Source organism: Xenopus laevis, chromosome 2S, assembly GCF_017654675.1.
Source record: "Xenopus laevis strain J_2021 chromosome 2S, Xenopus_laevis_v10.1, whole genome shotgun sequence".
In the NCBI taxonomy this organism is placed as follows: Eukaryota; Metazoa; Chordata; class Amphibia; order Anura; family Pipidae; genus Xenopus; species Xenopus laevis.
Genome location: NC_054374.1, coordinates 113,594,577 through 113,619,794, shown reverse-complemented (window position 1 = coordinate 113,619,794; position 25,218 = coordinate 113,594,577). Strand labels below are relative to the sequence as shown.

The following is a 25,218-nucleotide window of genomic DNA, read 5'->3' as shown; positions in this document are numbered from 1 at the left end:
TTATTAGGACATACAAGAAACCTAAAGTAAAAATAAAAATACTTTATTAGAACATACAAGAAGCCTAGGCTTCTTGTATGTCCTAATAAAGTTTTTTTTTATTTTATTTTTTTATTTTTACTTTTACTCAAACTTGAGCTACTGACTTACTATCAAATGGACCTCACCCTACTTTGAATTCTACTATTTTCTGCATTCACTATAAAGTATAAAAATCATGTATCGCATTATTTGGTAGCATAAAGCATAGTGAAACTGTATATTAATATAGGTTAACATGTATGCATAATATTTTGACAGCAGTATCTAATACCATAATTAAAGTTGTTAAAATTTCATAAGTTCTTTTTAGTGCCTGAATGTATTTTAATATATCTAGCCCATAGTTTTTCTGCACAAAGATATTCATAATATGCCCCACTTTTTGGCACTGGAGTGGGGTATCTCAACATGTTAAGCAAATATGAACCATACATATTTCTTACCTAACAGTCAAATATGCTCTGCTCATGCCATATTTATTACAGTGATGCTGAAAATGGGCATATGCTGTTATTCTGATTTTGTATGATGGTGTTTTTCTTTGTCCCTTGAGTTTTCAGCTTTACTTTTTTCATTTACACACTTAATCCAAAATTGAATGTTTTACCAGTAAATTAGGGCACTAAGCTGAACAAATCTAAATGCCTCAACCCATGCTGATGAAACCAGGACATTCTTTATTCTAATGGTTTTCTGTTATTTGCCATTAGCTTTTTTATTCTAGTTTCTTAAAAATCTTTAATTATTGCTATTACTCTTATGCTATCCCTTGCAGTCTAGTTTATTTGCAGGGTATAATCCATTAAATTAATTAAACAAATGGATTAAGTTCTGTAGTTCATTAAATCAGCTGATACTTTCTCCCTTTATATGAAACTATACTTCATCCTTAGGTCCATGGTAATGTATAAGCACTACCTCCATGTCCAGTAGTTACAGAAATCCTACTGAGAAGAGGAAAGGGAGAATATTTATTTTTTATCTTTTACAGCCTCTTCTGCAGCAGTTCCACCTCTACTGTATCACTCAAAATACTTACAGAGCTGATGCTGATACTGTGAGAGTCACATGTGAAATCTGTAATCACAACAGTTTTAAATTTGCTTTGTCTTACTGTTTATTTATACCATTAACGGTCTACAAGCATTTGCCAAGCACAGCAATCTGAATTGATCTCTTCTAACCAAAGTCTAATAACATCCAAGTGAGCAGTTGACCACAATAAATTAAATCTGTCTAGCAATCAGCTGTCTACTTATGACAGTCGTACAATGCATGCTTACAATAGTTCAACAATGCACACAGTACGTGAAGTTCACCTCCAATATGTTAGATGTATCTTCTCACGTTTACTTAAAAGTACTGGTATGGGACCTGTTTTCCAGAATGCTTGTCACCAGACGTTTTCTGGATAATGGACCCGTAATTTGGTTCTTTAGATCTTTAGACTTATCTTTAGATAAGTCTGCTAGAAAATCTTGTAAACATTAAATAAATCCAATATGTGGATTTTGCTTCCAATAAGGATTAATTATATCTTAGTTTGGATAAAGTACAAGGTACTGTTTCATTACTACAGAGAAAAAGGAAATCAAAATTAAAAAATGTGAATGTTCACCAACGTGAGGTTAACTTGCCAAAGCTCATTATACTCTGCTCTTATACTCTGTTCGCTCACATTGCAACACTTCACCAGGCATAGATTCGGCAGGACAACACTAATTTACTAAAATCCGAAGTTGTGTCCAGGGCGCTGAATGCTGGTGAAGTTGCACTAGCGTTACTGTTGCAAGCAAAGCGAAGTTGCGCTAGCGTTTGCTAATTTGCATCCGGCGGGAAGTTAAAGTTCAATGGACGTATATGTTGCAGCAAATACATTACACTACACAAGCCCAGGGAAACTTAATAAAATAAAATAGAGTTGTTATATTGCCCTACACATGAGCCCAGTGTATAGTTTATGTGCCATACGTTAGGAAATGTAGGGTGAAAGGCGGGTACCCCAGAAAAGATTTACTCTCTGTTTCAGCCTATCACCCCAAAAAATGAAAAGTCACCAGCGTTTTCAAATATTTTTTGAGGAAGTCCTATCTACTGTATTGCACTTCGCCTGGTTTGAGGTGGTGAAGGCAAGTCTGGAGCATGAGGTAACGTTCAGTAAATTCTGCATCTTAGTAAATTTGCGACGTAACTCTTTTTCGCCAGAACGAAACTTTGCCAGGCGTAAGAGTGCAAGTAGCACTAGAGTGCAAAGTAGCACTAGAGTCTTATCTCCTTTGCTAGCGAAGTTACGCCAGTCACTGTTAGTAAATCGGCAAAGTAACGAAATGACGTCACGCTGGCAAATTTTCCCCAGCGTTAGTCACTTCGCCCTTTAGTAAATTTGCCCCAATATCTTTATTTGCTCATCTTAAAAACATCAAAGCCTTAATGCCATACGCATTTCGTGTGCTGCCACCCTTAATGATATGATTGATGTTTTTGGCCTATTTGATTGAAGATCAAGAAGGTTCAAAGCAAAAAAAAAACAAAACTATTTTTGCAGAAAAAAAATGGGTTTGGTTTGTTTGGATAATCCACATGTTTAAAATGTTTAATTTATGGAAAAAAAAACATTTTCAGAATGCTAGGAAAATCTTTTGAAAGAAAATCAACAGAAAGAAAATTGCCAGCCCATTTAGCACCGGCATAGCTTAATATATTGCTCAGAGAAGCAAAATTGTGGTTGAGGGTTATTTTTACTATTGTGGACTGTAGATTAATCTGAGCTAATCTGACATAATGTTTATTATTTAGCACAAGTGGCTTCCAATCACTTAACAGCAAAACCTTTTGTTGTTAGTTTTATGATTGCATTTGAAATTGAGTACAGAAGATGCTGTGCACTAATATGTAAAACACAAAGGCAATAAATGTATTCTTCCTCAGAGCTTAGATCCTAATTAAGTACTTGGGAAGAAGCTGATTCAATAAGCATCAGTGCTCACATTATGATGTGAATACAGAAAGCAGATTGTGAGAAAAGTTCTTCTCATATAAGGCTTATAACACTGGAGTGTGAATGTATTTGGCAGGCATTTGATGTGGGAGCTTGAAGAATAAGATGCATTTTCCAGAGAACTGCTGCCTATATAACATGGCAGTGTTCAATTGAATCTTGAAATAAGCCACCATGGCCATGGACATAAGAACATTCAGGGCATAAATCAGAAATGTATAAAGAGAAACTGGAGTGATGGGTTTTGAAGCAGTAAAGAATCATCCCTTGGATGTAGAATTGAATAAGTAACCAGCATAGTGATAAGTGGAACAGCTGAAAGATGTCAGAAGCACAAAGGGTGCGGGTTTCAACACTTCTCTTCTTTAACTCCACAGTAAAAAGCCATGTCAAATCATGTGTGTGTGTGTGTATATATATATATATAGTTCCATAGAAATGTGTTCTTTGGAATGGATGATTTTTCTGATTGTAATGCATAGCGCAAATTAACATGTAAAGGTCTGCAGCAGAGCCTTAGAAATAAATTTGTTTTACACTGGGAAACGTTTTACACATGTTCAGGGATATGGCTGAGAATTATGTTATTTAAATAAAATTTGTATGAAGCACCAGTTAAAGGCTGTAGCAGATTAAATATTGTGCCATCAAAACTAGTGTAAAAAGCCTTTATTGCTGCATGAAACAGTAACATAATGCTCTTGTTCATTACTACAAAAAACAGTATGAAACAGTATCTGAGGGCGCTGAACTCTCTTTTAAACAACCCTTTATCTTTTGTGTCAGTAGGAATGACAGAGTGCAGCTAAAGTCAATTGGCCTGCAGAAATAAGGAGAGAAATGCAAAAATACAATAGGAGCCATGTTCACTGAAAGTAATTGTGAAAAGCAGTGTAACCTTTGTGTGATTAATCATGATAAATCACTGTTTTTAAGGGGGATAACCCAACCTTTGCCAGGGATACTTAGTGAATTCTAATATAGGTATAAATGTACTTGTGGGTAAAATACTCCATCTAAAATATGATGGCCTCATAGGGATAGGCGAATTTGACCCATTTCATTTCGTCAAAAATTCACCGCCGGCAGCACTATACATTAAATGGGTTTATATGCTGCACATCTGGCATTAAAAGGCATCAATAACCTATGGAAGAAGTGACAAAATAGCTATTTAGCTCAATTTTAGTTCTCATTCACCTTGTGTGCAATTACCTAAGACTCATATATGTGGAACTGCCAGTCTCCACTTTTACAGTCTCAACTTTAAGGGGCAGATTTATCAAGGGTCGAATTTCAAAGTTAAAAATACCATTGAATTAAAATACTTTGAATTCGAATATTGAATTCAAACTTTTTTTCATCGAATTTGGCTATTCTGCGGTTGTAGTAAAATCGAACGATCGAACGATTAAATAGTTTGTTTCAAACTATTAGAACAATTTTATTGTACGATCAAACGATTTTTACTTTGACTTCAAAAACTTAGAAAAATGCTGTAGAAGCTCCGCATAGGCTAACATAGCACTTCGGCAGGTTTAATTTGGCAAAGTATTGAAGTCGAATTTTTTTTAAAGAGACAGTACTTCGATTATCGAATGGTTGAATATTCGAACTATTTTACTTTGAATCAAATTCGAAGTAAATTCAATGTCGTAGTATCCTATTCGATGGTCGAAGTATCCAAAAAATTACTTTACTTTGAATTACTGAATTTCAAATTGTTTTACTTCGAAAATTCCTTCAAATTTACTTCGACCCTTGATAAATCTGCCTCTAACTCTCATGGGGGGAAATGTAATAACATTTGCCAAGAGCAAAACTTTGCAAAACTAACACCTGTTGGAGTTCTGTTAAATGTTTTGTGGTAAAAAAGGTTTTGCGATTGCAAATTTTTATTACATCTGAAAAACCCAGCTCCTTTTCGTAGGGAGCCAACCCCTGTGCAGCTGCAGCCTAATCACCATGCAGCTACCTGTCTGGGAACCCAATTCACCTGGAATGGCCTACTGGATTAGAGGATTCACCCACCTTTTGTCCATTGATTCCAGCACTTCTTAAGCCAGCTTTTACTTAAAGGAGAAGGAAAGGTTAAAACTAAGTAAGCCTTATCAGAAAGGTCCATCTAAATATACCAGTAAACCCCCAAAGTAATGCTGCTCTGAGTCCCCTGTCAAAAGAAACACTGCATTTCTTTCCTTCTATTGTGTACACATGGGCTTCTGTATCAGACTTCCTGCCTTCAGCTTAAACTTCATTGCCCTGGGCAAGAGCATGCTCAGTTTGCTCCTCTCCCCCCCCTCCCTTCTCTACTGAAATCTGAGCCCAGAGCCCCATTGCAAAACTGACATTTGCTGAGGTTACCACACATATGAGAGGAATCTAGGGAAAACATAAACTGCATCAACCTGTTTCCCAGTGCTTCTCTTACACTTTATTAAGGTTCCCTGGACATGTGTAATTAACAGTGGAAATGTAATATATTTGATGCAACATATAACATTAAGATGTCCATTCAACTTTAAATTTCCCACCGTATGCAAATTAACCTGAGCACAAGACCTCTAGTGAATTTTCTCTAGGCAGAAATGAACGCTAGCGCATCTTTGCTTTGAATTGCTCGCATTACCAAGTAACGCTAGCATTCGGCGCCCACGACAAAACTCTGCATTTTAGTGAATTAACGTTGCCTGACGAAGTGTAGTGATTGGTGTGAAGCAGTCCCTGGCGACATTTCGCCCTTTAGTGAATCTGCCCCCTTATTTGGCCATCATTTTCATTGCTTGCTGTTCATTTGCAAATGCCTGTTTGAATTGCTGTTACAGATAAGATCATTATCTAGTACCCCCTAGAGTTCTGTAAAGCCTGCATGTCTGTTAAAGGAAAATTATAACCCCAAAATTAATACTTGAGCAACTGATAGTTTATATCACATTAAGTGGCATATTAAAGAATCTTATAAAACTGGAATATATACAGTATTTAAATAAATATTGCCCTTTTACATCTCTTGCCTTGAACCCCCATTTCGTGATGATCTGTGTGCTGCCTCAGAGATCAGCTGACCAGAAATACTACAATTTTAACTGTAACTGGAAGAAGTGTGGAATAAAAAGATAGAACTGTGTCTGTTAAATGGCTCATGTGACCTAACATGTATGGTTTGTTTGGTATGTTTGTGTGCACCGTGAATTGTATGATCCCACCAACCCAGCCATGCATTCACAATTTCAATAGAATTTCTATGCAGAATAACATTTTTATATACTATATATTGTTATCCTCCTTTGTATACCACATTAGGTTAACCAGTTGCTTCAGATTAGTCATGTACTCTGTAGAGAGAGAGAGGTGGGGGCAAAATGTTAATTGTTTTACATTCAATTTCTTCAACACTTCATATAACAGGAACAAAAACATCACAATTAAAATGTATTTTTATGCTATAATATAACATGTAATATAATCCCACTCCAACAAATCAAAATATAATCACTGGGTTACACGTAGTTCAAATGTTTTTGATTATTTTCTCGATGTGTCGTTTATTCACACACTTCATGGAAATGATTGGATAGGCTATAGAAATTCTTGCGTTTGGAAGATGTCAAGAGATTTGCGAGAGTTTGTGTGATCCTATTTCTAGTTAGCAGAGCAGATGTTTCATTTATTACATCGAATTGAGAGGCAATGATAGACTTTTTCAAGGCAAATTAATGACTGCACTGGATAAAGATTTTAGGTTTAACATATTGGTTAAGAGAAATTAATGTTTTATTTCATTTTTTTCTGCAGAATCGTATGCCTTTTGAGAGCAATATGCAGCTGTAATGTACAACATTAAAGCATTCCTAAAATATTGCTTTGTGCATTGTGAGGCTGTGAAATATGCAGCTCCAATATGCACTACTATAAAATATTATAATGGCATTATGAACATTAACGATATATATGTGTGCCATTATAGTTATAAACCATTATACTGTTATATTGAGGGCATGGAATAAACACTGGTTGATTTTTTTTGTTTTCATTCAAAAAATTGCAAAACAGTGATATAGTCTGGAGAGTCATTTAGACAGTTCATTTCACCAATTTCTCATTTCACTGAATAAAAAAATCCTACAGTGAAATGTTGTCCTCTGTGGTAGTTTTTATTTCAAAGGACAAAAACTCAAACTACCTTTTAAAGGAGAAGGAAATGTAAAATCACTGGGGTGCCAAGATGTACCCCACCAGTAATTCTAAAACAGCAGCTTGCATCAGTTTTCTTTTGTACTTTGCACCTTGCCTTGCCTATTATTAGTCACGAGCGAAACAGGGCATTTAACTGAAATGCATTGGAATCAATGGGGAGGAAAGTGTTTTTAGCTCTGCAATAACATACAGTATGCATTGACCTACCATGTTAGAGAATTTCCTTTACATTATGCTACAACTACTCCTAATAGGGAAAAATTTGCCAATTTCTTCCAAATATGATGGGCAGCTCCTTAGATACATGGGGGAAATGGGGCATGTCAAGGACTCTAATTTGGTTGGATCATGTGGTAGTAAGGAACATATTAATGCAGGTATTTCTGCACTCTTTCCTGGCACAATAGATTGTGTGTGTGTTTTCTTCAGCAAAGCAAAGTGCATGATGAAATATTGTATAAACCTTCAAATGTTGCAAAACAGTTTGCATATTTTATATTATGCTTTTACAGACTATCATCAATTGCCTGTATATGTTTTGTTCTCTTAATGCCATTCTGTAACATTTATAATGTTGGGACTCACACACACATGACATGACTAGTGCCCCATGGGTTAAAAATCAGCTCAATCATTATAACTTACTTTGCAAAAGAATTAGTTACTAACAACATGTGGTGTTTTGGTAGATATGGAAAATGTGTTCTCCATACTTAATACCACTGTGTCTTATTATATAATTAAATTCAATGAAATTAAAATTGTAGGTTCTAAGAAATACAATTTTCATTTTGGTGCTATCTGCGGGAGAGAAGTTACTGTCAAGAAGTGGAATTGAAATGGACCAGAGAGGTATAAAATAACATATAGCAATACCTACATTTTCAGCATTTCCAGCTTTTCTAGCTCTCCTCAGTTTAACCTTATAGTTGAAATGAAGTAATGCAAACTATTGCCACAAATCAGCAGGTCTTTGCCCAGCAGTTCTTTTTGCTATGTTCAAAAAAAATAAATAAATAAGCACATAAATACATGGCTACTTTGTCTGCAGTCTTGAGAAGCAAATTCATTAAGATGAAAAATATTCACTGCTGTTTCACTTCCAGCTGGGTATGGAAAAATGCAAAACATTATGATGAACAGCAGCTCAACACAACTAAAGTTTAAAAACATGTCAGACGGAAGAAAAAGGAAACATGAGAGAACAAGCTCATATCAAGTAATAGGCAGCAATATAAATCAAGTTCCATGCTGATTACAATAACCCAACAATAAAGGCTTGATTTAAGTTTAAATGGAGAAACTTGCAGGTTTGCTCTCTGTTAGATCTTTTCTAAAATGTTAATCACATTTGCTCATTTAAATCAATTGGGTAATTCATGAGAACATCATTCTTGAAAAGTAATGGTATTAAATTGGCAATGTTGTTTGTTAATTCCCTAGAAAAGAATACAAGAATGTTGCTCCAGTACATTGTACTGTTAAATACAGGGATTCAATTTATTATACAGAATGCCTAGAACCTGGGATTTTTCAGATTAGTGTTTTTTCCATACTTTGGATGAAAAGTTTGGATTTTACCATGACATAAGTCTATAAAAAATATTTCAAATGATAAAAATAATAAGAACTTTTGCATCTAATATGGATGTGTGCTACCTTAGAAACCATCAAGTACAAGGTATTGTTTATTTGTAGAGGAAATAGAATGAAATTATTAAGAAAAAAATAAGAATTCTTTACTCAAATGAACTCTGCCATTCCCTTACTTCAGATCTTTCTGGACAAGGTGTTTCTGCATAATGGATCCCATACCTGTAGCATTAAAAAGTATATTTCTTAGCAGGGTACATTGATAAAATGTGCTTCTCGTTTTTGGTTTCTGTATACAGGTACTGTGCTATTATTGTTATGATTCCTTATTACACCAATAAGTAATATATAGTGAATAAAGTACCCCCTCTTGTAAAATATAAGGATATTATAAGTTACCGAGGAGTTTCATGACCATATAAAAACACGAGGCCGAAGGCCGAGTGTTTTTATACAGGTCATGGAACTCCGAAGTAACTTCTAATATCCTCATATTTTACAACTGGGGGTACTTTATTTATTATAATACACAAATTTTAGGGAGTCATGTGACAGAAATGACATCACTACTCACCGTTTATAACTGATGACATCACTACTCACCATTTATAAGGATATAATTTACAGTATATTCATGGCTTTTGTGTATTATATTTGTATAATTGCCTGTTATTATGTGGCCATGTGAGGGTCTAGGGCCATTATACATCCAAAGGCACTATTGGTGTCCTGGTGTTTTATAGGTGTCTTATATTTATACATATTTATGTCTTGTTAAACATATGTTTTGGTTATGTGATCAATGTTACATTAACACTAAGGAAACAAGAAACAGAGAAAGTACACAAAGATCTATAGAAACTGTGGGCAGGTGGCCTTTATACTGTGCATGCCAAAGGCTATTGATGTCCTACTGTTTGACAGGGACTTAAGCCAAGAGGTCTTTACCTTGAAATAAGCAGGACAATCTGCACAGTTGTGTCATTTCTTTTTCCACTTACAGTATGTATCATAAGAAATAGTCTGACTTTTAACAGGGAGTGTCAGAGTTCTTCCGGCTCCTGAATATACAGGATACCTGCTTTCCTGTAATTAAGAAAAATATAAATGGCTATTACTACATATCCTGATAAGTTTGTAAAGAACATCTGGTGCACCGACTGGGGAGTTTATTTGGAACTATTATAATAATAATTACACATATTTTCATAATGCAATGCAAAACTCTGCAAAACTTTCCCAATAATGTTTTTGGTATATAGGTTTATCCACATGTTTACACATAACTTATATTACTATGCATGCTCATGAACAAATAATAATATAAAAAAGCTTTCCCACTGAGTTTTCCTGCATCATTCTATCTAAGAAATAAGTGGATATTGAATTAATCAACTCTTGCAGCAGAATAAAAGAGAAAGGGTAGTGGATCATAAAATAGACAAGTTGTTTTTTACTTGCAAAGAATTGTTGGATATACAGCTTTTTAATAGTTCTAATGAATTCTGTAAAACAATAGCAGATTTTGGAATAAATTCCCATAAGCTGGCAAGTAGTTTCCTTTAAATTTATCAGTATTGACCTACAAATATCTGAGATCCGTTATTTATTCATTTCAAATTCCTTTAACTTGTTGGCTTTTAATGAAACATAGCTTGTGCCTCAGACACTGGCTCACCCCCTGAGGGGCGAGATTTTGTATGAATCACATTGTTATGCAGATTTAAAATTTATAGAAGCATATTTGTTTTATTCATGTCTATAGCAGTTACAAAAAGTAATCTGTGACAATGTGCATAGAAGCAATACAGAAATCTCATACTTATCTGAGAAAGCATTGGAGATTTCATAGAAATTAGCATTTTATATATTTATATATTCCACTGGCCCCCTTAAGTTTATTAAAAAAAAGGTTATAGATATGGGACAACATCAGTTTATCAATCATTTAGGAGAGCAAAGATGTTTTATTTTTACATTTTAACATAATTCACTTTCAAGCTGGGCTTCAGGTGTGTTTTGGAAAATAAGTATTTCTTCTAAATGTTACCCTAATAGGCCTTCAGGCCGAGCATGCTAAGAAACTATATGAAATTGCATTCTAGAATTTCTGAGCTTTCTAGGTTCTGCTGGGAGTTGAATCAGGAACCTCCTGGTTACTGGTTGCTTACCTTAACCACTGGGCCAGAGCATTTGTAACTCTCATCTCCAATTCATTCTTCTTTTCATATTTTCACCAGGTTATCACCAGGTTATCTAATCATCCCAGTAAACGTATAGGTCAGTTAGGGTTAGGCAGTCAGAGCCAGCTGCACCCTATTTAACCCCAGCTCGTACCTCACTTCCTTGTTTGAGCATTGACCTAAAAGCTTGATTACTGTGGCTTGCTCCTAGCTCCAGCTCTTCCATGCTCTTGCCTCCCTTGCCTCAGTCCTGTTCCTGCTTGGTCTGTCCTGCTACTGCATGTCCCTGACTCTTCATCTGGTTTGCCCCACTCCTGTCTATGTGTTCATGATTAGTCTATAACCAGCCCTTGCCTTTCAGAATCCCTGACAATGATTTATGAATAAGTCCCATGCCTCTAATTAAATGCATAATTAAACCTTTTGCAAAAATGTCATCATTAGGATCTCATGCCCTGAGGATTAATTCTTGGGGGTTTCTTTTGCAGGCTTTTGTAAGTACAGGCAAGAGACCACCCATGCATAGGAAGTCGGTATGCAGCACACGTTCCTCTATCAAAGCATGCATTAATCCCACGTTGTAAGCAAGTCAGTCCTAGAAGATCTGCAAGATATACCTCTGTACATCTGCTGTTTGTAAAAAGTTATATGCAGTTATATGGGTTCTGCAGATGATACAGGCACCTTCCTATAAACATATAAACTCCCACCTGCCAATAAATATACTCTTTAATTACTGTACATATTTTACAAAAGAATTAATAATAGTTTCTTCTGTGCACTACACTGTTTCATAGCAGAGTATATTGTATTGTGCGTACACTTGAATGCACCAATTAACCTGACTTTAATAGGTATTAACAAATCTTAATAATGGGAAAGTGATAGTATTATTTTTGCCACAATGACATCTTTTGACAATTATAGCTTCATTCAAGGAGAAGCAATGAGAAATGTCTATTTTGCCCACAAAACATTTGAAATAATCTAGTGAAATACAAGTACAACAGACTTGTTAAAAGGTTCCATTGCAAGGCAATGGCAAAATAAACAGTTTGAAATTTTATCCAAACAATCGAGTCAGCAGATGAGCCGTAATGCCCTTTCGGTTTTATTTGAAGTCATTTGTCCTTGCTTTTAGTCTTTGGTGATGCGCGTAAGTTCATGTTTACACTTACTGTAACTGCCACCATCCTGCTATTAAAATATCACGTTACTTAATTAAAATGAATTCAGTTACACTGGTTTATTTATTTTTAAGACATAATTAGATCTAATTTTATAATTCAATGTGTTTGGTTATACCAGTCACTATAAATTCTAGCATGGTATTTTTGAGTGCACACTTAATTTTACAAAGAATCTTTGAATTTGCATTCTTTTACATTAAAAATCGAATTATTTCACTAGAGAGTAAGAACAATATATATATAAAGTCTGTAGTGGTTATAGTCACAGCACATTACCAAAATATTATGAACTACTCTTCAGGTTCATGAACCATTAAACACAAAGCAAACAAATTAAAAAAACAGTGAAAATATGAAATGGTTCTATAATTTGTATATACTAGGGACATATAGATCTAAATTAATGGCCATTACTATAATGTAAAAGGTAAAACTTTCTTAGTGGCCAAGTCACCCGGTGTGGCATTATCAGTAGCCAACTCCCTTGAGCTCCAGTCATGGAGCAAATCCTTGTGAAATTAAAATACAGGTATTGGACCTGGTATACAGAATTCTCAGAACCTGGGGTTTTAAGGATAATGGATCTTTCTGTAATTTAGATCTTCATACCTTAAGTCTACTAGACTGCTCTACTCTTGACCTCTAAAAAAAATATGTTAATTAAAGGTGCAGTTTATGGTATACCATCATTGGTTTCTAATTGGTGTTAATTATGAATAATTTTGTGGGTTTTGCCTTTCAGTTCTGCTTTGTTCTAACTTGAAATTTAAAAATTCAGTATTTCTATTCAGACCCTCTCCAGAGCATCTTCCAAACTGTCCTTTTATTTAGTGCCTGGTTGGTGGGGTATCTTGTACCTTAGCAATCACATTTCTATATTTCACTGTAAAAAAAATAAAATAATTTACAAACCACAATTATTAAGAAATAAACTACATATTGTCAACATCGTCTTAATTTCCACATTATAGTGGATTGCTTATTTTATAGGGGTGGTTCACCTTCAGAACATTGTCTAAATTTGAATAGCCCCCAGTCAGAAAAAACATTGTTGAATTTCGAAGTACAAAAAACTTCGAAATTCGACCATCGAATTAAAAAAACGTTGAATTTGAATATCGAATTCAAAGGTTTTTCAACGAATTTGGCAATCGTTCGAAACAAACGATTTTAGCGATTGATCGAAGGATTTTCCTTCGACCTCTAAAGACTTAGAAAATGGTTGTAGAAGGTCCCCATAGGCTAACATAGCACTTTGGCAGGTTTAATTTGGCGAAGTATTGAAATCAAAGTTTTTTTTAAAGAGACAGTACTTCGATTATCGAATGGTCAAATATTCGAACGATTATTACTTTGAATCAAAGTCGTAGTATCCTATTCGATGGTAGAAGTATTCAAAAAATTACTTTGAATTTCAAAATTTTTTTCTTTGAAAATTCCCTCAAATTCACTTCGACCCTTAGTAAATCTACCCCCAGATGTTCATTCTGTCCATACAGGAAGCTGCCACTGATCTAGTTACTGTGCATGCCTCCCCTCTCCTGCTTCATTTGCATTTCACTAATCCTATTAAATCTTGCCAGCCAATCCCATCAATGATTTGCAAATGAAACAGGAGAAGGAAGCATGCTAAGATCCAATTTTTCTTTGGCTGCCTGCAGGGCTAGGAAATCCCCTACAGAGAGGTGAGAGCACAGAAGAGAGAACTTTAGCATGGCTGATCCATGGCTTATCAGGTCTGTAGTTTCAAAACGGAACATTTAAAATAATAAAGGTGATTTTGCAAAAATGTTTTTTCTTACAGTGGCCATTCAAATGTAGAATATGGTCTAAGGTGAATATCTCCTTTAAGGAACGTAGTTTTTTTTTTCATTTTCAAATGAATCATCATTGTAATTCTAAAATTGTTCCTATTATATATTTTTATATGAACATTGTAGTAGTTATATGGTTAAACATAGTTTTGTATTGTATGACATGGTAAGGATATCAACTAGGATTACAGAATGGAACAAATAAAGATATAATTGAAGGGAAAAAAGGATTTCAGCTTGTCAGCTCTTATGTTAGATTAATCTCAGTTCACTCAGAAGCAAAGACAAAGACAAAGAACACTTATACAGCATAAATTATGTAGGGGAAACAAAATGAAAGAAGTAATAGCATCTTTTCTTTTTTTTTTTTTTTTATAAAAGAAAATACCAAATTACTGTATACGTATGCAACCTGTTATCCAGAGTGCTCAAAATATTTCTGTTAATTAGGATCTCCATACCTTAAATGTACTAAAAAAAATTATTTAAACCCTAAATAAACCAATAGGATTGTTTTGCCTCCAATATTAATAATATCTCAGTAGTGATTGAGTACAAGGTATTGATTTATTATTACAAAGAATTGGCTCCTATGGAAGATGGCCGTCTCATAATTTGGATCCTTCTGGATAATGGGTTTCCAGATAATGGATCCCATACCTGTATACCTGAATAAAATACAATAGTGACTGCTATGACCACTCAAATTTACCTGCAAAACACATTTTTCATAGATATACATATTACATATACTGTATATTGGAGACTGTTTTGTTGTCCTTCAACTACAGGTATGGAATCCATTATCCAGAATGTCCAAATAATTAACAATTTTCTAAATGATTTCCTTTTTCTCTGCAATAATTAAGCAGTAAATTTTACTTGATCCCAACTAAGATATAATTAATACTTAGTGGAGGCAACGCCAGCCTTTTGGGTTTATTTAATGTTTACATGATTTTCTAGTAGACTAAAGGTATGAAGATCCAAATTACAGAAAGTTCTGTTACCAGGAAAACCCCAGGTCCTGAGCATTCTGATTAATAGGTCCTATACCTGTACTACAAACTAAATATGCAAATACAGCAGCATGCAAGGGTTTGACAACGTTCGGTAGACTAATCTCCCCTAAATGCCTACCCGCCCGCTAGAATGTAAATCAATGGCAGGGTGGCACTCAGATCGCTTCGGCTTTCCAAAGTCACCCGAAGTTTCTTCGTGAGGCAACTTCAGGCGACTTTGGAAAGCCAAGGCGATCCGAGTGCCACCCCGCCATCAATTCACATTCTAGCCGGCGGGATGGCATTTCGGGAGATTAGTCGCCCGAAGAAGAGGCAATTTGCAGATGGGTGACTAATCTCCCCAAGCAGTGTGTGCCACCACCCATAAGCTCCTACAGACTGACACTGCCTAAAGGTGGCCATACACGAGCCGATAAAAGCTGCAGACAGACAGAGTCGGCAGCTTATTGGCCCGTGTATGGGGCCCCCCGACGGGCTTCTCGATCGGATGGGACTAAAAATCCCGTCGGATCACGGCCGCATCTGTTCGTTGACCGTTTGGATCAGATCGTTGGGCCCTAGGGCCCACAATCGGATTAGCCCGATATTGCCCACCTCAAGGTGGGCATATCGGGGAGAGATTCGCTCATTTGGCGACATCGCCAAACGAGCAGATCTCTCCATGTATGGACACCTCAAGACTCTCATTAACTGTGCTTTACTGACTCTGAGCCACAAACGGACTTGGTACTGAAGTGCCTTTTTTTTTTCTTCCTTTTACGTGTGCTTTAATTAATTCTGTCATGCAAGGTGCACTTTCTCTGGCTTTTCACATTGGGATGCTTCAACTAGTTACACAGTTGTGACCTGTGCTCTTTAGTTATTTTTCAGTATAAACTTCGTTATACTGAACAATATGGAGTTTCACACTGAAATGTTTAGCAACTTGATTTTCACTCTAGGTCGAGTGGGGGAGGTGATTCACGTCTGTATGCACTGTGGGTTCCAACCAAACTGGGTAAAGTGGGTGTTTGTTACATTGTTTCACTTTGAGAAAGGCTGGTGGTTCAGCTGAAACGTTAGTGTGCACCACCAATAAAAGCACTTTTATTTTCAATAAGCCCCGTGAGCCCAACTTGAAGCTTTGTATGTGTGTTGTATACTTTATTTTAATCACTCATTAAAATATATCGCCGAGTTTCGATCTGTAGGAATCCTGATGACGATCTCCTACAGATTGAAATGTGTCGATATATTTTAATAATTGATTAAAATAAAGTATACAATTTTATTCTAACGCTTTTGTGAGCGATTCACCGTGAGTGCTTTCTAACTGGGAATTGTGTTACTTATGGTGAGCACCCGGCCCTTGGTTGAAAATGTGGTGAGTGCCTATTACAATGAAGGAAATATATATATATATATATATATATATATATATATATATATATATATATATATATATAAACACACATACAGTAAGCTAGCAAAATCATTACTATAGAAAAGCACTTGACCTGCATCTAAAAAGTCACGGAAACCCTGCCGGCATTCTAAAATACATATACTACATGATAGGCATGCTTTTTACCAGATTCAGTTATAGAGAATAATAACATTTCCAAGACCTTCTGTTGGAAATATATGCTACATTATATATAATGAATGCAAATATGATAATAATGAACACTATAAAGGACAATTTTATTTTTAGACTGAATCTATGTATCAGTGTGTTTTGGTTTGAATACACTCACTGATAATAGAATAAATCTGCAATGTCAGTTCCATATACAGGACATGGATAAAAAACGGAGTCTATTTTACAGTAGACTCACAAAAAACAATTGTCTCAAATATATATGTAGCTTCAGAGCTTTTTTTCCTTATGCTTTGATACAAAGGTACAAATATTTTTTTCCCACACTTATGATATACAGTACCAGGTGAAGAATTAAATCAGGTACTACCAAACTGTGCTAGAAATAAATTTATACATGAACCTTCAAAGGGGTGATTTTTTATAAATCAATGACCAAGGTAACTGCTTTAAGTGTTCCATTTAATTCACTCAAAACTGAATAAGTAAGAAAGGCTTTATAATTGTTTGAATTCCTTTTTTTTTGTAACTTACATTTTATTTGATTTCATCATATAAGTTTCCAGACTCCAATGCATTGACATCTGTGTATATGTCTTTCAGAGCTGTATAAATAGACTCCATGATGATCTTTGTAAATTTATTGTGTAGTTGGGTAAGCTGTTGAGACAAGTCCTGCACTGTTACTGCAGCCGATGGATAATGTGTGTGTCTCTGTATTATGGGATCTCCAGTCATTCCCCCATCTAAGCTTTGGTTGCTGGGTGAAGAGGCCTGCAAATTTAGAAGAAGCTCTTTGTCTGAGTCATGAGCGCAATTTTCGAACTCCTGCTGTGAGGCCGGGTGTTTTGCAGGAACAGCGACATTGTGCCCACCTGCTCTCTGGTTTTGCATTTCCCCATGTTGCAGATGATGTTATGCTTGGTGTAGAGTATTGAGGGCATGCTTTGTAACCATGGTGGCAGCCTTTCAGAGCTGAAAAGGGAGAAGGGCACATAATACACAGCAGATAACAGATAAGCTCTATAGTATACAATGGGATTCTTAAGAACGTATCTGTTATCTACTGTGTATCCCATGCGTCAATGCCTGCCCCCATGGCTACACAGCAGGTTGTTTATATAAACTATTGTAGACTTTCTGTAGCAAACACACCGTTTTACCAGTGCAGGCCAGTACATAATATTGTCATTCCTTTAAAATACTTCATTATTTTTTGGTGTTACTGTTACTTTAAGTAAAGTTTTGTGAACATTAATCAGCCACGTCATATTAAACATTGTATCTCAACTTCTACTGATTAGCTGATTCTGTTTAAGATTTATAAATGGTTCATAGTAAAAAAAGTAAAATTCCCTAATTCCTTGAATATTTATTCACCCTTTTCCCCACACAGTCATTTGCTCCATTCATTTAAGGGGGAATAAGTGACATGCCTCATTTGGCATATTTAAATTTAGAGGAGTACATTTAGAGGAGCAAATGCAGAGTAATTTATATGTCTATTATGGGGGAGGTAGTATTGCTCAACATATTCTAGTAATACAACTAATAATGATGCATGGTTCATGCATGAGGAAATTCAAAAGAGACTAGAACATGTTAAGATAAACAAAGGTCTGGGACTGGATGGTATTCACACCAGGGTTCTTAGAGAGTTTAGCCCTGTGATTGCCAAACCCCTTTAATTAATTTTTCAGGTCTGGCATGGTGCTGCGAGACTGGCTAATTGCTAATGTGGTGCTGCTATTCAAAAGGGATCCTGTTCTCAGCCTCAAAATCATAGACTGGTTAATCTGACATCAGTGGTAGGAAAGATCTTCCAAAGGGATAAGATACTTGACTTCACTGCAAATCATAATAGTATGAGTTTTATTCCAGCATTGTTTTATACGTAATAAATCTTGTCAGACTAATTTAGTTTTTGAGTAGGGGCCTTGATTCTGGGATGGCAATGGATGTGAAAGACTTAGACTTTGCTAAAGCATTTGATACAGTGCCACACAGAAGGTTACTGGTTAAATTAAGGAATGTTGGCCTGGAACATAGTATTGATAGAGAACTGGCTAATGGAACACAATGGTGGCAAATGGAACATTTTCTAATTGGATCCGTGTTTTAAGTGGAGTATCGCAGGGCTCTGTACTTGGTCCTTTTCAACTTGTTAATTTATGACCTGGAGGTGGGCATTGAAAGTACTGTTTCTATTTTTGCAGATGATACTAAATTGTGCAGAACTATAGGTTCCATGTAGGATGCTGCCACTTTGCAGAGGGATTTGAAGAAGTTGAAAAACTGGGCAGCAATCTGGAAAATGAGGTTCAATGTTTAAAAATGCAAGGTTATGCACTTTGGCAAAAAGAAAATATGTGCAAATAATACACTAAATGACAGTAGGTTGCGAGTTTCCTTAACTGAGAAGGATCTATGTTTTTTTGTCTAATTTTTTGGCAGTGTCATTCTGTGGCCGCTAATGCAAATAAACTACTGTCTTGCATAAAAAAGGGCATTGCCTCAAGGGATGAAAACATAATTTTGCCTCTTTATAGGTCCCTGGTAAGGCCTCATCTGGAGTATGCAGTGCAGTTTTGGACTCCAGTCCTTAAATGGATTCTGTCATGTTTTTTATGATGTGATTTTTATTTTTAACTTACACTGGTTGAACTACAAATAATTCACTCTTACTATGTAAAATGTCCCTAACCCAACAAGTGTATTGCTTTTTTTATTGTAGTATTGGTGCCATCTCAGGTCATTTTGCTCTTTCAGAAAGAGAGAGGCAGGCTATTGTTTCTCCTACTCACTGTAACTAAGGACACTGCAGTAGGACATGGATTGTTCCTATTTAGGGCTGTTCTTATTTCTACCAGGAAGCTATCTGGTTACTTTCCCATTGTTCTGCTGATGGGCTTCTGGGGGGAGTAGGAGAAGGGAGGGGATGATATCACTTCAACTTCCAGTGCAGCGGTAAAATGTGACTGAAGTTTATCAGAGCACAAGTCACATGACTGGGGACACCTGGGAAACTGCCAATATGTCTAGCCCCATGTCCGATTTCAAAATTAAATATAAAAACATCAGTTTTAATTTCCTCTTTTGAAAAAACAGATTTCAGGGCATCAGTGTGCTGGAGCAGGACTATTAACTGATGCATTTTGAAGAGAACATGTTTTCCCATGACAGTATCCCTTTAAAAGGGATATACATGAGCTGGACAGAGTGCAGAGACGTGCAACTAAACTGCTTAGTGGGATGGAAGACTTTAATTATGAGGGTAGACAGTAAAGGTTGGGGTTGTTTTCTCTGGAAAAAAAGAACCTTGCGAGGGGACATGATTATGCTTTACAAGTACATTAGAGGACATTATAGACAAATATTACCTTTTTACCCATAAAGAGGATCACCACACTAGAGGCCACCACTTCAGACTAGAAGAAAATAACTTTCATTTGAAGCAACGTAGGTGGTTCTTTACAGTGAAGACAGTGAGGTTGTGGAATGCCCTGCCAGATGTTTTGATGGCTGATTCTGTTAATGCCTTAAAGAGTGGCTTGGATGATTTCTTGGACAAGCATAATATCCAAGGATATTGTGATACTAAATCTATAATTAGTGTATGAGTATATGTAATTTATGTGAGTGTATAGAGGGGTCAATGAATGTGTACAGTATGTATGGATTTTGGGATTCATTTGGAGGGGTTGAACTTGATTTAACTATGTACAGTAACTATATATTAAAGTACAATGAGGTGAATTTGAAAACTGTCTCTGTTAGATTTTAGTCTTTAGACTACTTTAGTCTACTATAAAATACTTGGAACATTTTGATGCCTATTGATTAAAAACTGAATTTTAGTGGTTTTTGAAACTACGATAAACATTATTTCCATAAAACCATGAATTCCATGAAAGTTACTAAAAGATTAGAATAAAAAATGTACAAATAGAAAACAATGCTTAACAATGCACTAAAAAATACAAAAACCTCTAAAAAAAACCCCCAAATCCTCTAAGAGTCAAAAAAATTGGGCAATAGGATCAGAGCATTTCCCATTGATTTTCATGTGACCTTGGCAGCTATTACTTGGCAGTTTTGAATTAGAATTGTTCCTTGGTTTTTACTCGTGGGGCAGATTTATCAAAGGTTGAGGTGAATTTTTGAATGAAAAAAAAATTGAAGTTTGATTAGGGAATAGTCTAAATTTGATTCGAATTTGTAAAAAATTAAAAAATGTGAATATCGACGTTTATCATGTACTGTCTCTTTAAAAATTTGACTTTGACCATTCGCCATCTAAAACCTGCCGAATTGCTGTTTGAGCCTATGGGGGACCTCCTAGAACCTATTTGGAGTCAATTGGTTTACTTTTTTTTTTTTTGGAAATCGAATTCGAATGAATGCGCTATTCCTTCAATTCATACGATTAGAATTTGGCCGAATACCGACCTATTCAATCGAAAATGGACCTTTTCGACAAAAAAAAACTTTGACTTAATTTCGGTTGGTCTTTTTTAATTCAAATGTCGAAGTTTTTTCAATTCGAAATTCGACCCTTGATAAATATGCCCCGTAATAACTAAAGTAATAAAGAAAAACATCTCATTTTTAGAGACTTTTAAAAAAAAATTAGATTGTTAGTAAATAGGCCCCTTAGTGGGAATATTTTTATATAAATACAGTTTTGGATAACATTATAACATTATTTTAATCATTGTTTATGTATATTTACAGATCAGTCCAAACCCTGGGTGCATTCGTGCACTAATGAAGATGTTGTATTGCCCTTACTGCCGGGGGCTACCATCGGTAAGACCCTGCAGCAACTACTGTCTTAATGTGATGAAAGGCTGTCTGGCTAATCAAGCTGACTTAGACATTGAGTGGAATCTCTTCATAGGTAGGAAAATGTTGTTCATATACAGAAACCTCTGTAATGTAAGCTTTCATAATTATCTTTATTTCATTTTTATTATACTAGTTTGAGGATGCAAAATCAATGTTATTGTTCTTACTTGGGAAACTTCTGTCTTTTAAATTAATGACTCATTCAAGAATCCTCATTATTTCTCTGGGTAACATATTGCTTGGAACAGAGGTTGTACCACCATTTTTTTTATCACCATTACAATTTTAGTACAAGCTATTAAATGTGCACAATAACTTCATTGTCATGGTTTCACTTTGTGTAATATTATGAGATAACTGTACAGTTCATTTATATTCTCATGCAAATGAAACTTCAAATCTTCACACCTTAAGAATTAAATGGAAAATAAATAAATGCTATTAAGTGTGAGTGTAAGATTCTTGAATGTAGGTAAGTCTGAATCACTGACAAATCAAAATATATTACATATTTGACATATGTTTGAGGGCTTAAAAATGATCTCAGATAAAATATTGCTTCGGCATTTCTCCTCTAGATTTATCAAGCTGTTGTATTGAAATAGAAATGGATGTGGAATGACTTTGAACGACTTTGAACTTGCGATGATGGCATGCTAGTGTTACAAAGTGACAGAGCTAAAACTGTAACTCTGGGGGCAAGCAACCCTGGATAGGGATGTAGCGAACCGCCGAGTATGTGTTCGCGAACGCCGTTCGCGAACACCGGCAAAAAATGCGAACAGTTCGCGAACAGTTTGCGAACTTCGAACATCCGAAAATCGTTCGATTCGAACGAAGGATTTTTAATCGTTCGATCGAACGATTTTCGTTCGAATCGAACGAAAATCGTTCGATTTTAGCGACCGAATGGTCGAATGGTCGAACGATTTTGACACGAACGCCTATTGGCGAACGTCGCGCGACGTTCGCGAACTTGCGGCGGACGCGAACAGCCAATGTTCGCGCGAACAAGTTCGCCGCAGAACAGTTCGCTACATCCCTAACCCTGGACTTGAAAGGCACTTTATTTTCTCAAAAGTGTTTTTGAAAAGATTTCAGAAAAAAAGGAAAGCAAAATTAGAAAACAATCCTATGAAGTGAACCTTCTCTTATCTGTTAAATCTAAGACAATGCTTGGATTTCTCTCTAAAATGATAGATTTTTCTTATTATGACCAAGTTAGTTGGTGAAGCTTGTAATTGTCTTCTGACTGAATTTCTCTCTTAGCGTTTGGCATTTTCGTTACTGCGCAAATTCACTAACGAACGCTGGCGTAGTTTCGCTAGTGTTACTTCGCACCCTTACGCCAGGTGAATTTTCGCTAGCGATGTAACTACGCAAATTCACTAACTTGCGCAGTGTACTGAACGCTACCTTTTACGCTAGACTTCCTTCGCCACCTCAGACCTGGCGAAGCGCAATAGAGTAGATAGGGATTGTTTCAAAAAAAGTCAAAATTTTTTCTAAGTCCCAAAAAACGCTTGCGTGTTTTCTCCATTATGGGTGATAGGCTGAAAAAGATCTAAAAATTTTTTGGGGCTCCCCTCCTTCCCCCTTACATTTCCTGACTCATGGCAACTTACCTAGACAGTGGGCACATGTGTAGGGCAAAATAAAATTTTTATTTGATGATTTGAAGGTTTTCTTGGCATTTGTAGTGATTCTACGTATTCCTCCATTGAAATTTGAATATGCAAATTAGCCTTCGCTAGCGTAACTTCGCTTTACATAGCGAATCAACTCTAGCGCAACTTCGCAACCTTACGCTACCCCTGAGCGCAACTTCGGATTTTAGTGAATTTGCGGAGTGCTGGCGAAACTACGCCTGGCGAAGTGCGGCGAAGTTGCGCCTGGCGCAACTTCGCATCTTAGTGAATTTGCCCCTATATGTTTTCTTAATATATGACAATTAATTGTTATTTACCTTTAATTTACTCTTAGCAATATCAATTTTGCATGTAGCTATGAAGAAGATAGAGGTAGAAAAATATTTGGAGGTTCTATTATCATATACTGTAAGGATAGTCATTAAGAGTGATGGAACCAACTTAAATTAAATCTTGGACTGTATATGTTGCATTATTATTGCAGATAAAATAATTATAGTGTATTATATTTTGGTGGTGTCTAGATGAAAATGCTTGCTAGTGGCTCTGCATTCCAGCTCTGAAACTGAGTTGATGTGGGATCTATGCCATTGCTATTGTCTCTATAGAACTGTGGTGGGTAATGCCAAAATTGCCATTTATACTTCAATTGACACAGTAGCCAAAGGACTTGATTATACTGGGATTTTGATTCTGAGCCTTAAATTGACTTTGATACTAAAGAATTAAAGAAAAATGGACTAGTGTGCTTTTGCTTTTAGGAAAAAAATGCATTAAAGCAGTTGTTGAATGTATTGATCATTTTGAAGGTTTTGATCATCTGTAATTTAACCATACTTAGCTGCATCTCTTTCCTTAGCACTAACTTTAAAGATTCATTTCCTACGTACTAACACTAAAAGAACATTAAAGTACCGTGCTGTTTTTGACCTGAGGGCTTGTGCACTTTACTGTTTCAAGCATTCAGTTTTCATTATTTATAAAACTTGTACTATTTATTATACAAAATGCATCGGACTTTCATAAGTATGTACTCGAGGGCTTTTTTTCCTTTTAATTGGGAATTTGAAAGCCAAAGCCCCTATTTAATGCTCTGTAAAATGTATAGGAAATAATGCAATAGAATACAATTATAGCATTGTGGAAACCTGGCTTGGTCAACTTGTATCACAAATGATCCTTGAAAAAATGGTTATTTATAGTAATTTTACCCATTTCCTCTTTTTGTAAATGTTGTTTTTAAACGCCCCATTAATGTCAATATCCAATTGTTATGAGAATGCAACTTAATATGCTGTAATAATGATTATCCTTCAGAAATACGTTGCATATAATGTGATGTAATTTGCAACAATTCAGTATTTTGTCAATGACACCTGTTTTTTTCCACATTGAACCTTGCACCGTCAGCTCTTTAGACTGTGTCCAGATAAACTCATTCCCAGGACTTCAAAACATCAGAGGATCCCCTGCTACTTCCATCAGCTTGCATTTATACATATGGCAGTTGAAGAGCTCTCTGGTGAAAGCTTAATGAAGCGTTTCCAGCTGACATTTACTTACCCTTTTGTTTGTGTTGTTTCATCTACATTGAACAAGTGAACCACATATAATTTGTTCTACTGTGGAAATATTACAAAGGGATATAGAAGAGAATCATATTATACATGAGCGAAATCTTACCAACTTTCCCCTTCAGTAGTCCTCATATAGTACTCTCTAATTGCTAGCTTTTTTTCTCTCAAAAACATTTTGTAACAAAGATATTAATAAAAGTCAAATACTATTTAAGAAAAGAGTGCCACTTCTTGCTAAAGGATGCGCTTCTGCCTTCTCCCAGTAATCGTTAATGTGCATGTACCAAAAATCCCACCCCCTGATGCCAGGCTTGTGCTATGATCCTGCCCGCAGCTCAGTGTACAGTGACTGGAATGAAGGAATAAAGCTGTGATAGCAATGAGATGCTTTGATTCCTAATTGCTGGGAATCAAAGCATGTGCAGAGTTACATAAATTGGTGTAATGCAACTCTAAAGTTGAAGCAGCCTGTTTGGAAAAGAGATTTTGACTATCTCATCCAACTCTGAGACTTGGATTGTGCAGG

The 25,218-nt window shown here is 35.8% G+C and overlaps 1 protein-coding gene across 1 annotated transcript in view; it reads left to right on the top strand.

Moving 5' to 3' along the window:
- Positions 1-25,218, top strand: part of gpc6.S (glypican 6 S homeolog) — a 594,694-nt gene that overhangs the window by 400,836 nt on the left and 168,640 nt on the right. Inside the window, exon 4 of the mRNA XM_018249884.2 lies at positions 21,353-21,518. Within this exon, the coding sequence (XP_018105373.1) occupies positions 21,353-21,518 (166 nt within the window). The remainder of the gene's footprint in view (positions 1-21,352; positions 21,519-25,218) is intronic.